Source organism: Hydractinia symbiolongicarpus, chromosome 10 (genome assembly GCF_029227915.1).
Source record: "Hydractinia symbiolongicarpus strain clone_291-10 chromosome 10, HSymV2.1, whole genome shotgun sequence".
NCBI classification, from domain to species: domain Eukaryota; kingdom Metazoa; phylum Cnidaria; class Hydrozoa; order Anthoathecata; family Hydractiniidae; genus Hydractinia; species Hydractinia symbiolongicarpus.
In genome coordinates this window covers 11,699,920-11,713,526 of record NC_079884.1, presented here as the reverse complement: position 1 = coordinate 11,713,526, position 13,607 = coordinate 11,699,920, and the positions used below count along the sequence as shown (strand labels likewise).

Here is a 13,607-nt window from a genome sequence, read left to right as displayed (position 1 = left end):
AAAATCAACACTGGTTCGATACGTACTGTCATGTAAACATGACTCATGGGCGTGTTGGTCCCATAAATTTTCTACTAGTAATAACGTTGGATTGAAAGTTGGAATGGGTGATTGTAAATAAGCATATTTGTACAAAGCGTTTTCATTTTTTTTATATCGTTTTTTTCGAAATCTTTCGGCTTTTGTAGCGTCAATACTATCTTCAAACATTTTTTCATCTTCTCTATATTTCTCTTTCATATGCCTAGGAATATAATCATTAATTTCCTCTTCATCACTGGATTCTACCTTTAGGTAATCAGCATTTTCTCTTGCCTGATTTTTGATACTCCTTTTTGCGATGCAGTAGACCAACGATAACAGGAGAAGGAGCAGAAGTAAACAACCAAGAAATATCAAGCCTGGTCCTAAAAACGTATACGTAAAATACGTAAGAGAAGTTTTGAAACTAACTATTCTCGTTATTAATTTCGTTATTTTGACCTCACCATATTTATTACTTGTAATAAAATCGGTGATTTATAAAAGAATTCCACTTTTATGCCATTTCGTCTTATAATTTAGGTTTGGCTAACGGGATTTAACTTTTATTTTTTTGTTAAAACATTTAACAGGTATGCCATAAATAACTTATTTATACCTCACAAGCGTTAAGAAATCTGATTGATGGTGTGTTAACTTGTTTCCTTCGTGATCTGGAAGTTATTTTTCAACAATTTCGGCAGTGTTTTATCATTGTATTGCTTATTGAATATTTAAATCTGTCCCTAGATTTAAATATTTTAGTTACCCAGCTTGGCAGATTTTCTTATATTTTTTGTATTTTGTGACGACAATCCATAGCCTCCTTTATACAATCAAATAATTGTAATTTGTATCAGACAATTGCCATTAAATGCGGCATGTGAAAACAAACGAGGCAAAATCCCCGATTACAAACATCCAATTAAATATTGGATTTAATATTTTAAACTACAGATTTAGCGTGTTAAAACCCACCTAGTTTTCTAAGACCGTAAGAAGAAAAATTCTTCTCGAATTTTCATCACATTAAAAATAAACTGGACAACCACGTAGCCTCAGACTCCTTAAGAATCCTTTATGGAGCCATTTGCATGGCAACAAGTGCACAATCTACCGTACAATACTCACTCTACAAAATGTTTCCAATCAAGACTTTAACTGAATTGCATCAATACATTTAAAATTCAAGTCCATGCCAGTCGTATTAAAAGAGAGAGAAAATGTGAAACTCGATATTAAATTTGAGGATGTAATGATACTGCATATATTTTAATACACACTGAGCAGCACACAGCTTAGTATACCTGATTGATTTCTAAGTTACGCAAAGAAATGCTTATTGCAAATTTACCTTGCAGTAGAGAAGTTGGTATGTTTAAAATTGTGAATCCCAAGCACGAAGATACGGTCGTCTTATATAGATATTATCATGTCTGGAGGACTACAATTAGCGAGAGCTGGTCATGTTAGTCAGGTTGTCGTCTTATACAGTAACACATGACTCTAATGTGGTCGTCAAAGCAGGTGTCGCCAAAGACAGGTAGTAATACACATTGCGGAAACCCCAATGTAGTTCTCTAAGACAGGTGGCTGGCTTCCTTACCAAGGTGGATTGGCTATAATGCTTTTTAAATTGTCGCAATCGCTCCGCATCGTTATTAATCACAATTTTTAAATTACTGAACCTCAGCGTGGTCATATTTTTGTAGTGTTATTCTGTAAATCTAACTTAAAAAACACAAATAACTACAAACATTTCACAAAAGATAACACACATAAAACTAATTGGACGCTAGCACTACAAGTCCATTTGATGATACAAAAATAGTACTCACTATAGTTAAAGTCATCGCTGATTGGTGGAGACATTGTATCACACAAACACAACAATGTTTCACGCGTTACTTCCATCAAATGACAATGACAAACAGAAAAGCGAAATTTTACAAAATTACCTTGAAAAAGGAAAGAATATGTCATCATGATAAGAAACAGTGTTCCATTGATTGTTCAAAACCACAAAAATCCATTGATCTGTTTTCAATTTATTTAGCACGTGTGCTAGAAAACCGTTCAAAACTAAAATTTTGAACTTTTAATAATAATTTTAAAAAAATATAGGTATATATATATTTTGCGTCCTTTGGATAAATGTAAACAAAAAAGCCCTGCTACAACCCATTGTATATGACTTTTAAAGCCGGAAAATTTATTATTTTTTTTTTACAATAACACAATTAGTAAAGGGATATATAAGCTTTTAGGCTAATTAGATGCGAGCATAAAAACAGACGTTGTGTTTTCTTGTATATTTCTTACAGCCTGAGCACGCTAAATATAAATTTGGCTTTGTGCCAAAATTGACGACAGATATCGAACAACTCGTGCTGAGAGAAGAGGAGTTAACAACACAACTTAGCAGACATAAATTGAAGCCCTAAACAAGCAGGACTTTTCGTCTGTCAGTATGTCAAATTTCTCGTTCTTCTTGCATTTTTCAGCTGGAGTCCCGAATAAATCTGCCTACATACGCTATTATAACGACATTTACAGGGCAATCCTAACTTGAAGACGGTAATGGATTTTTTTTTTAAAGTTAACCAGAATCTTATAGACAGGTACAAAGGTCCAATGTCGTTTTTTCTGAACTATGCAACACTCCTCGACGTTTAAACTTAATGGAAACGCTATCTTAAAAATATCACCATGGTTACAAGACATTTTATTCTATCATTTAACAATAATTATATCACAAATATTTAATATTCTTTATGACCTAAGTGCGAAGAGTATATTAGTTTGTAATATGTTTTCATGTTTACAAAAGTTCTTCGTGAAGATGGAGGTGATATAAAGTAACCAGAAGATTTTTATGTTTTTTTTTTTGGTTGAGAAATGGAAAGCGAAGGTAAATTATCCTAACATTTGATTGTAGCAGTCTTATAGCTACCTAATTGTAGCAATCTGATAACATGTCCAATAAAAAAGTTATGAAATATCGACACGCATTTTATAAGTGCATACTGACGCAATTTAAATTTCCGGTTTCTTATTAAAAGATTTTTACTGATAAGGTAGACACACACGAGTAAAAAAAGCGTACTTCAAATAATAAATGCGTACTTTTTATGAAATATAGGTATGACTTATTGGAGATTGGTGTAAAGACCTCTTACACCGTTTAAAGGTTGGGCTTGTGGGGGGTAGAATAGTTTCTAGCCAAGGGGTTACGGTGGTTGGGCCCGATAGTCAAAGTTTTTACAAAATGTTTGCCTCATCTGTTCCACCGCTCTTCTCTCATCGGTCCTTCGGGCTGATAATTTTCTTTTTAAGGAAAAAACTGGTAAGAAAATAAGCCTCAAGGTTGAAGTATTAAGAAAATTAAAAGGGTCAAGTGTCAGAAGATGGTTCTAGCCAATTGTAATACTGTCAGTACTTAACATCGATATTCGTTCAGTAACAGTGTGTCTTTCTTTCTTAATGGTGTTGCAAAAACAGGAACAAATGAAAGTAATTATGTGTAACAACACAGGTATGCAGATAAAAATTAAGAAAATATGAAAATATATCAACCTCATTTCACGAATCATTTTAAAAACTTACGTTCTGGAAGAATTTTATTTTCTTACAAAATAAAAATTTTTCTGAAGTTCACACTTCGTATAGACAAAATTGTTTTTTTTTTTTAGATTTCGTAAGAGCATACATATTTCTTGGTTTCCTCGCTCTTCTCATCTGCATGTTAATATATATAAATATTCGAATTCATAATTGTCACCCAAACGAGGGAAAAAAGAAAAACTTGGAGAATGAACACAGCAGTGAAGATGAAGAATTTACTCCAAGACACTTACTTCACAAACGTAGTAAAAAAACACAGCAAGCTGTCAAGAACGATTTGAAGTCTTTGCCTAACAGAGAGAAAGTCGTCAAAGATGATTTAAAGTTTACTAAATCGGAAACTAACGAAGATAGTCAACCTCTTCTGAGCGGGAAAACGAGAAGCGCTGAAGACAAGGCTGGATAAGCAAGTCAACAAGGATTTAGAACTGTTTCGCTTTTCTCAGAGCATATTTTTTTACATTTGAAAGTTGATAAACCTTAGAGCTAGCTTGTTGAAGTAATTAATAGTACACTGGTACTTACCTAGATGCGCATTACTTTAGTAAACCACTGGCAAAAACGTGTTTGTCTAAGGAGAAAAACAAGAATTTCATTATCTTTTCTATCGTCCCAGCTTCTATGCAGATACGACGCCATTCGACATTTTTTTATAGCCTGTAAAATCTTTAAAGGCGTTAGACTTTTGCGTGGTAGAAATTGACTTTTTTTGGAAATTTTTTTAATGCAAATAGAAGACATTCTCGCGTTATCATATATTTGCATGGTCTTTCTCCATATTTAGTGCAATAAAAGTTAAATAGTTTATCTGTATTCACTAAACAAAGCGTCAGGCAAGACTGAACTTTAAACTATTGGATAAATTGTCATGAAATGAAATTTTTGTCAAAAAACAAATTTTATAGAAGTTATTGTATTTAAAGTATTAAAACTTATAAATTTGTGAACATAAATATATATCCTCATGCAATTGTAAACCGCTATTTTTTTCGCAAACTTTTAAATGTGCCACAGAAGCATTACACAAACAAGATAACTGGTGCAAAATTCAGAATTCTTTCTTTTTAACTGGAAAGCCTTGTTTATTCTAAACCGTAGTTACTCGAATATTGATGCTTCGACAAAGGGATGAATCTTCTATTTATTTATTTATTTATTTATTACAAAATGTTGATTTTTAAATTCAAAAAACAAAGACCTTTAAAAATTAAAAATAATTTTATAAATCTTTTAACGTAATTTGACCTAACGAGGGATGACCAAACCAGTCTATATTGTTCAGAACAACAGCGCCACTTGTGTCGTCAGTAACCAATTCAATGCGGTTCGTATTACGTGACATTTCTCTTAGTTCGTTAATTGTAACATTCATAGTGTCTGATTCTGCAACAGGATCCGCATTGTGAAAATCATCACCCGGATATGTCCACTGGAAGGAAAAGGGAGTCATGATTTAAAAAGATATACTCTTTGCAAAGTAATAGCCATTTCAAGTTTGCAATTTCACAATCCCAAAAAAAATCGTATCAATCACACGTTATTCTGCATCCAGCATTTTACTCAACATGCGAAAACAAAGATATTTAATCTGATTCTTTGGCCTGTCTTTTGAGCTATCCCCCTCTGTACGTCATAAATGTTATCTAATCTAACTTTTACCTAGATAAGGAAAAGCTTACGCGCGAACCCGGTTTAGGAAATACAATTAGTGTACCTTCACAGACTATTATACGAGTTCTAAAGCGCTACCGTTATACTATGGGCGCTGAATGGAAAGGTGGCGACTTACCTGTTTGAGAAAAAACGTCAGTAAGGAGTGTTTGTGAAGCGGAATATTTTAAATTGCTTGTCAAAAATTTTATCATTGAATAAATCCCAGTGTAGAAAAATCACTCACTACAAAACCATCTTTTAAAGTTTTCTTAAATGCACACCAAGTATTTAGTCCAGATGCTTCACGCTGAATTGTGAACTTTTTCAATTCATCGAATGTTTTGTATCTAATCAGAAGTAGAAATTAGCAATGTCTGATTTGCATAGTCACAAATAATTCGGTATTTCTTTATCACAGCTAACTCCTAAATGAGAATTAAAGCGTTTTTTCTACCTCATCAAACGACTACACTCGTATATTTGTGGATTTTATTAATATGCTGGCGAATAGCCTCAAGGGATTTAACCAATCAGAATACACCATTTCAAATTCATCTTCAGACTGCAAAAGAACAGCATCGATGAAGCACATATGTAAAACAGTCTTAAATCTATTCTTCAGAAACGTAGGTAGCAGCCATGATAGCCACTGATAAAAGGAGTGAAAATTTGGACGAGCCTGTATGCTCCTGTTCAAATTCTATAAAATTAACAATGGAAGAACATAAATTTCAACCGCCGCATATGTTGGTCACCATGGCTGCACCAAGACGTTTCACGCAAAACTACCTTGACAATCGCAACATTTCATGAATTTGAGGCGGTTTGAAATTATAAGAGTTGTCCCAAACATCAAAAGGAGATAACCACACAGTTTCAGTAACTTCTTCGCCACAGTCTCTTCCGTGATTTGGTATTTCATCAACAAAACACGTATAAAACATAGTGTCAAAACGACGAGATACAAAGTTTGGTGTTAGCCATGTTGACCAGTCGAATAACTGATGAATACTTGGTGAACTCTTCAAAGATCTACAAAAACACCATCAGTACAAAACTATTGAAAAAGGTTACGCTAAGAAACAGAGGGGTTGCGTAGTCGTATGACCCTATGGCCAAAATTATACATAAAACGCTTTCAATAATAAATTTCCACAACGGACTGTTCCTTTGCACGCATAAGAAGATTTACCGGTTTTACTTTAGATGAGCCAAAAAGGTTTTTAGGTGGAAATTAACAGGATTTTTATCTGATGACAACCAAGCTTGCAAGAGCAATAAATTTTTATCAACAAATATTTACAATAACAGACAAACCTGAAAAGTTTCAAAAAATTATTATCGTCTTCATTGATCTTGTCTCGCCAACTTTGCAAAGTTCCAAACTCACCACCAAGATTATGAGTAGGGTCATCAAGTACTATTTCCTTTCCATTATAATCAGTTAACAGCAAAATGCCTGACTCTTCAAAGGTTTCTCTTATAGCACAAATTCTGAACGCAAGTTCTGGTGGAATCCTTCCCGGTGAGATGTTGCTTGTATACGCAGATGGTTGAGGCTTCGTAGTGTTCAACAGTCTACTGAATTTGTTGGAGTAATTATTTCGTTTGAATATATCATTCCACTCTTCGGTAAAATCTGTTGTCAGTGACGTCACACCGCCAGGGAACACATACGCATTTGGCTGGAAAAAAAATTGAGGTGTGTATTAAAAGAAGCACACAATAATAATATAATTTAACACAAAGAATTCATAACATAATTGAAATGTCTCATGCAGAGCAGTAGAATTTCTCAATTTATTCTACGTGTTCTTAAGGACCACCTTAAGTTGATTAATTTTCGAGAATTTCGCGAATTTTAACAACATTCGTGTGTGTATGTGAAATATTTCTTACTGAATGCACAAGGTTTCCATATCACAACATTTAAACTAGCTGCATTCCAGACGGTTATTGTTATACATGATGTCCACACTTTCTTCAAAGATTATTCACGACTCTTTGTAAAAATTATTATAACAAGAAATTTAAAAATATTCTCACCATAAACTTACTTTTTGCACTTCTTTTTAACATTAATATTTTGTATCCATTCCTTTTCGCTCCGGATCGTGCAACAAGCATAAGAGTAGCTGCGTCACGCCACTGTTTCGTCGCATTTAATTTATTCATATCTAAACGTATTAGTGATAAATCTTTTAATAAGTTTGGTTTAGACAAAAAAACTACGACTTTTTCGAGAACTAAAATTTGGTTCAATTACAAAATTACTTTATCAGGATTAACTTCGCGGAATTTGACCAAACCCACTAAATTTAGAGAAATGTAATCCCCCAATTGCTGTCGTCCGTGAAATTAAATTCCGGCAAAAATTTAAAACAAAATATTTTTTCGCAAAATGCACAAAAAAGCTATGATTCAGTTATTATGTAGCGAAATCACTATTTTTCATCCTAAAATTTCTAAAAAATGTTGTTTTTTAATTAAAAATTGAAACTGTAACGCGAAAAAGGTCGAGTGTTTCTGCGCACAAAGTCATCCGAGAAAATTAACTTCAAAAAATAAAAATAAAAATTAATATAAACTAGTTGTTAGTCCGTGGAAAAATCTCCTGTCGCTGCAGACAGACACACCCCACAAGAAAATTAAATTAATGGTAATGTTAGTAACTTAAAAACTCTAACAAAGTAGGCAAACAAAAATTTGTGGTTTGTTGAGTGAGTAAACTTCTGTACATGTTATATATATTGAAAAACTATTGGAAAAATACAATCCCATTTAATTTGCAGTGTCTTCTAATTTTGCTTGTTCTAATTTTTGTTTTTCTTCAGCACGTTGAGCTAACGTCTGGCGATGCTTGTCTCTCATTCGTCGATAATAATCTTGAACTTCACACTCTTCCCATTCGTGTTTTTCTTCTTTACATCGCCATGGCACATTCCCTGTTTCAAAACGACACTTCATCAATGGTATATACAGATGCGCACAGAAATCACGAAATCGCAACGGAACTCTGGCATCCATCATTTCCTTTTGAGTTGCTTTCATGACACGAGGTGGTTCATCTGGCAAAAAATCAGGAGCATTCTTCACCAACCCAGACATTTTGTCTGAATGTGGAAGTTACAATTATTACTTTAGAACGTCTAAATAAGTCAATAAAAGGATTAACAGGACTGTACCAGCGACTTAAACTTACATACAATTTTATAAAATGCTTTTTGTGCAAAAATGTTTCAATATCAAAACTTTGGACATTGAAAAAAGTAGCAATGTGTATATGCATATAAACAATAATAAGGTACCAACTATTTCTGACTTTCAGATACGAAAAAGACTGTTTTCCCCGACTAGTATATTAAACAAACATTATATATACAGGAAGTTAATGTAATTTTGATGGTTTGAGCTTAAAGCAATGCTAATATTAGTCACATTGCAATAAAATCTTGACATGCCCTGAGTTTTCATGATCCTTCTTAGATTAGTTTCTCCAGTTTCCAAAAGCTACAAACTTAGTTTACAACCACTCGTCGATTTACTTCTTCGGAAGTAAAATCATTTCCTTTAGAATATATATATTCTATTTTGCGAAGTTAATTTTTGCGATTTTTGACCCTATGCAAACGCAAAAATAAGGTCTGCAATTTTTTAAAAAACGTATTGAATCATAAAAATTTATAAAATTGCTCAGGATGATGAGTAAAACTATAACTTTAAAACACATTTCACTTAAAAGTTAAAATTAAGGTATGCCTATACTTACACACATTGTCATCCATCTTACTAATTTTATTTAGTCAATGCAAAATTTAAAGCAACTGTAAAGCACATAAAAGAAGAAGGCTTGAGTGTAACAACATTTTCTTAAAAATATTTGCTTAAAGGCACAAAACAGCCATATACTAAAGTAATTTTCATGCCTCAAACAACTATATAAGCATAAAAGAGTTTTTAAAAAAATTGCCATTAATTTTACATAAACAAAACCAATAAAACACAGCAAACCAGTTTATAGACTATGTACAAAAAGTGAAATATAGACATGATTTAGCAGTATCTTTACGTCACAAGACCTACTTAAGAACCCTTTAAAGTGACTAAACACAAGAAACAAAAGTATATTTAGTCTTTAGAATCACCAATACCATCTGGATTTATTGCAAACATTGCTTCAGCTTCAGGCAGACATGGTGAATCGTATATTTTACAGATTCTAGTTTCACCACGTCCTTTTCGAAGGTACAGTCTTGTTGTTGATGCATGAGCCATAATGTGTCCACCAATTGGCTTTTTAGGATCAGATTGAAACATTGAAGCTCCGTCAACTTGTGCAACAACCTGATTTGTCATCACAACAGCAACACCATATTCGTCAGCAAGTCGAAGTAATGTGCGCAAAAAACGTGCCAAATGCATTTGCCTAGCAGACAATTCGCCTCTACCAGAATAATCTGTTCGGTATAAAGCGGTAGCACTGTCAACAATAACTAACGCATATCTAGATTCTGACATCATTGCTGATGCATGTATAAGTAACTGGGTTTGGTGGTCAGAGTTATATGCACGTGCATAAGCAACATTATCAAGCACTTCAGGTCCATTTAAGCCATATCTTTCAGCAACTGCCAACAAACGTTCAGGACGAAATGTGCCCTCTGTGTCAATATACATGGCTTTACCTTCAGCACCACCACAATCTACAGGTAGCTGACAGGTAACACATAGCTGATGACACAATTGTGTTTTACCAGTTCTAAACTCGCCAAATATTTCAGTAATAGATCCAGTTTCTATACCACCTTGTAATAATTTATCCAATTCTTTTGAACCAGTTGTAACTTGAATAATTTCAGAGCGCTTCTGATGAAATTCAGTGGCAGTAGTAAAACCCATGGGTACTAATTTAACAACTTCATTCAATATTTTATCAGCTTTTGCTTCACTTATTCCTTTGATAGCTAACAATGTCTTCTTTGGCGTGTATGCTAAGGATTCGACTGTATAAAACCCAGCTTCAGACAGCTTTTTTATATCACTTGTACTTATTCCATGTTGTTCAAGCTTACTCACTAATATTGGACCACAATCTTCTTCTTCTTCTTCTCCTTGTCGTTCTTGCATTGCTGTAGCCATTTTGTATATAAAATTGAACTAGGAAAAAAGTAAAAAAATCAACAAATGATGAAAAATTACATGCACAAAAGCTACTTCGTAGTCTTAAAAATTACAATTTAATTAATAAACAATGTCTGCTAGTCAAAAATTGGTACATCCTATACATTGCCTCAAAATTTTAAGGGAAAATGAGGCTTTACGATTAGATTTAAGTGCATGCGTGGCAAATGCAGAAAGTATCCAGATGCACAAGGTGGTTTTTTAAACATAAATTTTCTAGGTCATACAAACATACAATGCAATTTTGTTTAGTACATTCCATTTATGTAACATTAAGTGATTTTAATAAATAATCCACCATTGGACAGAGCTCAAATTAATAATAAAAAGAATGGTTAAATGCATCGTAATTTACAGATTACACGTTGTAGTCTATCATATGCTTAAAAAAGTCTTAATTTCGTATTTTTATGTTGATGTCAACATTTCTGTTCTAAATTTTACAAAAGAAGAATGGAATCAATGAAAAATGGGTAGAAAGTTGCTTTGAAAATATTGTATGGTGATTCTTAATATATGTGACTGTGTAGCTTAGCGGTTTTAACTATTAGTTTAGCAGATTGGGGTTCAACATAACCCCAGGTTTCGACATAACCCCAGGTTAACCCCAACCATGCGAGGGAACTGTGGGGACCCATTGGATGTTGCAAGGAGTTGTGTGGTAGAGTCATTCCCATCTAAGCCTCCTGGAATTAATAGAGAAGGGGTACATCCAAAAATAATTGCAGGGGTGGCCACGTAAAATATGCATATCTATCTATCTATATTATGTTTCTGTGACTTTACTAGATTTCTTTGCCGGCTTCCACAATCACTGGGATAGCAGTTTTAATGCAATTAAGCACAGAGGTCTTATCACAATAATCCAGTTATATCTTTAGAAATACAAACAAATGTGAAAAAAGTATTTATAGAAGGATGAGTAATAAAGTTAAATCTTCGATTTTATAGCAGAACATAAACTCCCTATTGATGCGCTAGTTTAGAAACAATCCAAACACACGAAAAAGCATGTTTTGAACTTTAACAATCATAACTGTCAGTTTCAAAATATCAGCCAACGTGACTAGAATAGTCACAATCGTAGATCTCTAACAAACGTGATCAAGCAAACATCACGCCTTTTAGAAACCCAAAATCATTGTAACCAGATATTAACATCAGTTGCTACAGGCTAAATTTTGATTATACATCCTTGAAGTATAGCTAAGTTACTTAGAATAATATTTGTTAGACATTTAGTGAAAATGTGATCTATACTTAAAGCAGGCCATTCCTTGAGACAAGTGTGATCGCACGCACACTCGCCCGCACACTCGTAAAATGATTTACCAGTGCTTTTTATCGCACTCGTGAATTTTTTCTTTTTCTAAAATATTATAGAGCGATGAAAAAGGCTATTACATAACATTCATTTCTTCGTGATTGATTTGTTTAAAAAGTATAGAGAACATTAAAGTCGCCCACTTTCCTTTATGCCGACACTCTTATGCTCGACTGGTGCATTACACTGAGACTCGAACGAAAAACGGAAGACCATTTGGAACCACGCCACAAGTCAGTCCGACCTTCATCGTCACAGAATACTGCGAGTAGAGTGCCCACCCATGCAAGTTAAATATAACCAGAACATGGGAGAGGTTAGGTGTAATACCAAAAAAAAACATGTTGATTAAAGTTTAAAAAATCTTTCTAAAAGGGGAAAGAGAAATCAAGAATGTCTAGAAATATATTTAATGCCAAAAACATATAGCGAATCTGCCAACACATCATCGCGTTCAACATTGTTCAACCTTGCACCTGTGGTAAATACGTTTTACAAAATTCATTTCTATACAGCTTAAATAACATATAACGTTGTGATAAACAAAAAATAGTTAAGTGTGAATCACACTTGCAAATATTAACATCACACTTGTAAATTTTGCTTACGGTCCTAATTTTGACATTTTCTGTCATCAGTAATTTTAGACCAGATAAGGGATGTGCAATAATAGAGTTTGAGGCTCACTTGCGCTTAATACAGAAAGCGCATTTAAAGAACTTGAATCTTGTTTTCTCATGCCAATGACGTGGAATAGCTTGTCCAGCAATTTTAAAGTTTTATTCAACCTTTATGTGCTAGGATTTCATGATTATAAAGATGTCTGGTCTCCTATAATTGATGAAGACTATTTGGGCCATAAGCATGAAAATAAAATAAACATGACAAGTTTGCAGTAGCCGTTTATCCCTGTGACCTTGTGGATAAAAAAATAGTTGAACATATGCCACTCAACTTCTCAAGGCAGCTTGTAAGTTTTTAGATCTCCCCTAATTCTACAGCATGCTGCAATGTCACTGGAAAACGTTAGAACAGCAGGGGTGTAGAATATGGACTGGAAATTCCTGTTTCATAACCCTCCAAGAACCACATAAGGCAATTGAATGTGTTAAGGTCATAGGTCAAGAACTCGAGTTAAACAATGATATGAGAAAGAAGTGTTCAAAATGAAGAATATGTTTTTTTTTTTGTAGAGGGTGCCAATAAGCCACAAACGCACGCATAAAGGGCGACATTTTGAATTAAATTGGTGGTTGTCCTCCGAAACCACCCGCACTTTCCCGAACTCGTCCGGATCATTCCTGAAATGCAATTCCTTGTTGGACAGTTGAAGAAAGAGCTTTTTTCGGGCATTGTTCAGGTCTATGCAGGTTTTTACGAGCAAATTACGGGTAAATACGACCTTTCCCGAAAACGCCCGCACTTTTAATGGCGTATGCGGCTTATACATCCTCGTTTCTTTTGTCCAATAATTAGAAGAAAAAATTTAGGGGGTAAAGTTTATTTTGTGCAAATAGAATTGTCCGCTAATTATAATGCCTGCTTATTCACTGTTTGTTATTTTAGAAAGTTTCATAGGTCATATTAGCCCCAGGTTAACCGAAGGTGTCTGATAGAGACACTAATTACAAGTCTGTGTAGCTCAAAATGAGCATTAAATACGCTACAGTATTGTAAAAAGGTATCTTAACGTCGCGATCCTCTATTGTGCGCGACGCGAACGATACGCGATAGCTTTTTGAGCATATTTTTGTCTCGAATGAAGTGAATCATATCGCGTCTATCAGGATGTCGCGATAGGCTC

At 33.9% G+C, this 13,607-nt stretch overlaps 4 protein-coding genes across 8 annotated transcripts; 1 reads left to right on the top strand and 3 right to left on the bottom strand.

Moving 5' to 3' along the window:
• Window positions 1-277: 277 nt before the first annotated feature.
• LOC130613139 (acyl-coenzyme A diphosphatase NUDT19-like) lies at window positions 278-7,832 on the bottom strand. 5 transcript variants are annotated; one of them, XM_057434467.1, is made up of 7 exons: window positions 7,345-7,832; window positions 6,616-6,983; window positions 6,088-6,330; window positions 5,543-5,645; window positions 4,891-5,074; window positions 4,171-4,216; window positions 278-407 (listed from the first exon to the last, which is right to left on the bottom strand). In XM_057434467.1, the coding sequence occupies exons 1-6, from the start codon at window positions 7,471-7,473 to the stop codon at window positions 4,182-4,184; spliced, it is 1,062 nt and encodes a 353-aa protein (XP_057290450.1). In that variant the 5' UTR covers window positions 7,474-7,832; the 3' UTR covers window positions 278-407; window positions 4,171-4,181. The 5 variants fall into 5 exon arrangements, 4 of the variants coding, with proteins under 4 accessions (XP_057290450.1, XP_057290449.1, XP_057290448.1 ...); XM_057434466.1 differs by lacking the exon at window positions 278-407 and adding an exon at window positions 1,744-3,935; XM_057434465.1 differs by lacking the exon at window positions 278-407 and having other exon boundaries at window positions 1,744-4,216.
• Window positions 2,785-4,115, top strand: LOC130613143 (uncharacterized). Its single transcript, XM_057434471.1, has 2 exons — window positions 2,785-2,932; window positions 3,714-4,115. Exons 1-2 carry the CDS (start codon window positions 2,920-2,922, stop codon window positions 4,049-4,051), a joined length of 351 nt encoding a protein of 116 aa, XP_057290454.1. The 5' UTR covers window positions 2,785-2,919; the 3' UTR covers window positions 4,052-4,115.
• A 157-nt stretch (window positions 7,833-7,989) lies between the features above and the next one.
• On the bottom strand, window positions 7,990-8,656 carry LOC130613144 (NADH dehydrogenase [ubiquinone] 1 beta subcomplex subunit 7-like). Its single transcript, XM_057434472.1, has one exon. It carries the CDS (start codon window positions 8,404-8,406, stop codon window positions 8,080-8,082), a length of 327 nt encoding a protein of 108 aa, XP_057290455.1. The 5' UTR covers window positions 8,407-8,656; the 3' UTR covers window positions 7,990-8,079.
• Window positions 8,657-9,153: 497 nt separating this feature from the next.
• LOC130613141 (DNA repair protein RAD51 homolog A-like) lies at window positions 9,154-10,689 on the bottom strand. The gene has a single exon (XM_057434469.1). The coding sequence runs from the start codon at window positions 10,435-10,437 to the stop codon at window positions 9,427-9,429; it is 1,011 nt and encodes a 336-aa protein (XP_057290452.1). The 5' UTR covers window positions 10,438-10,689; the 3' UTR covers window positions 9,154-9,426.
• Between the last annotated feature and the right edge of the window lie 2,918 nt (window positions 10,690-13,607).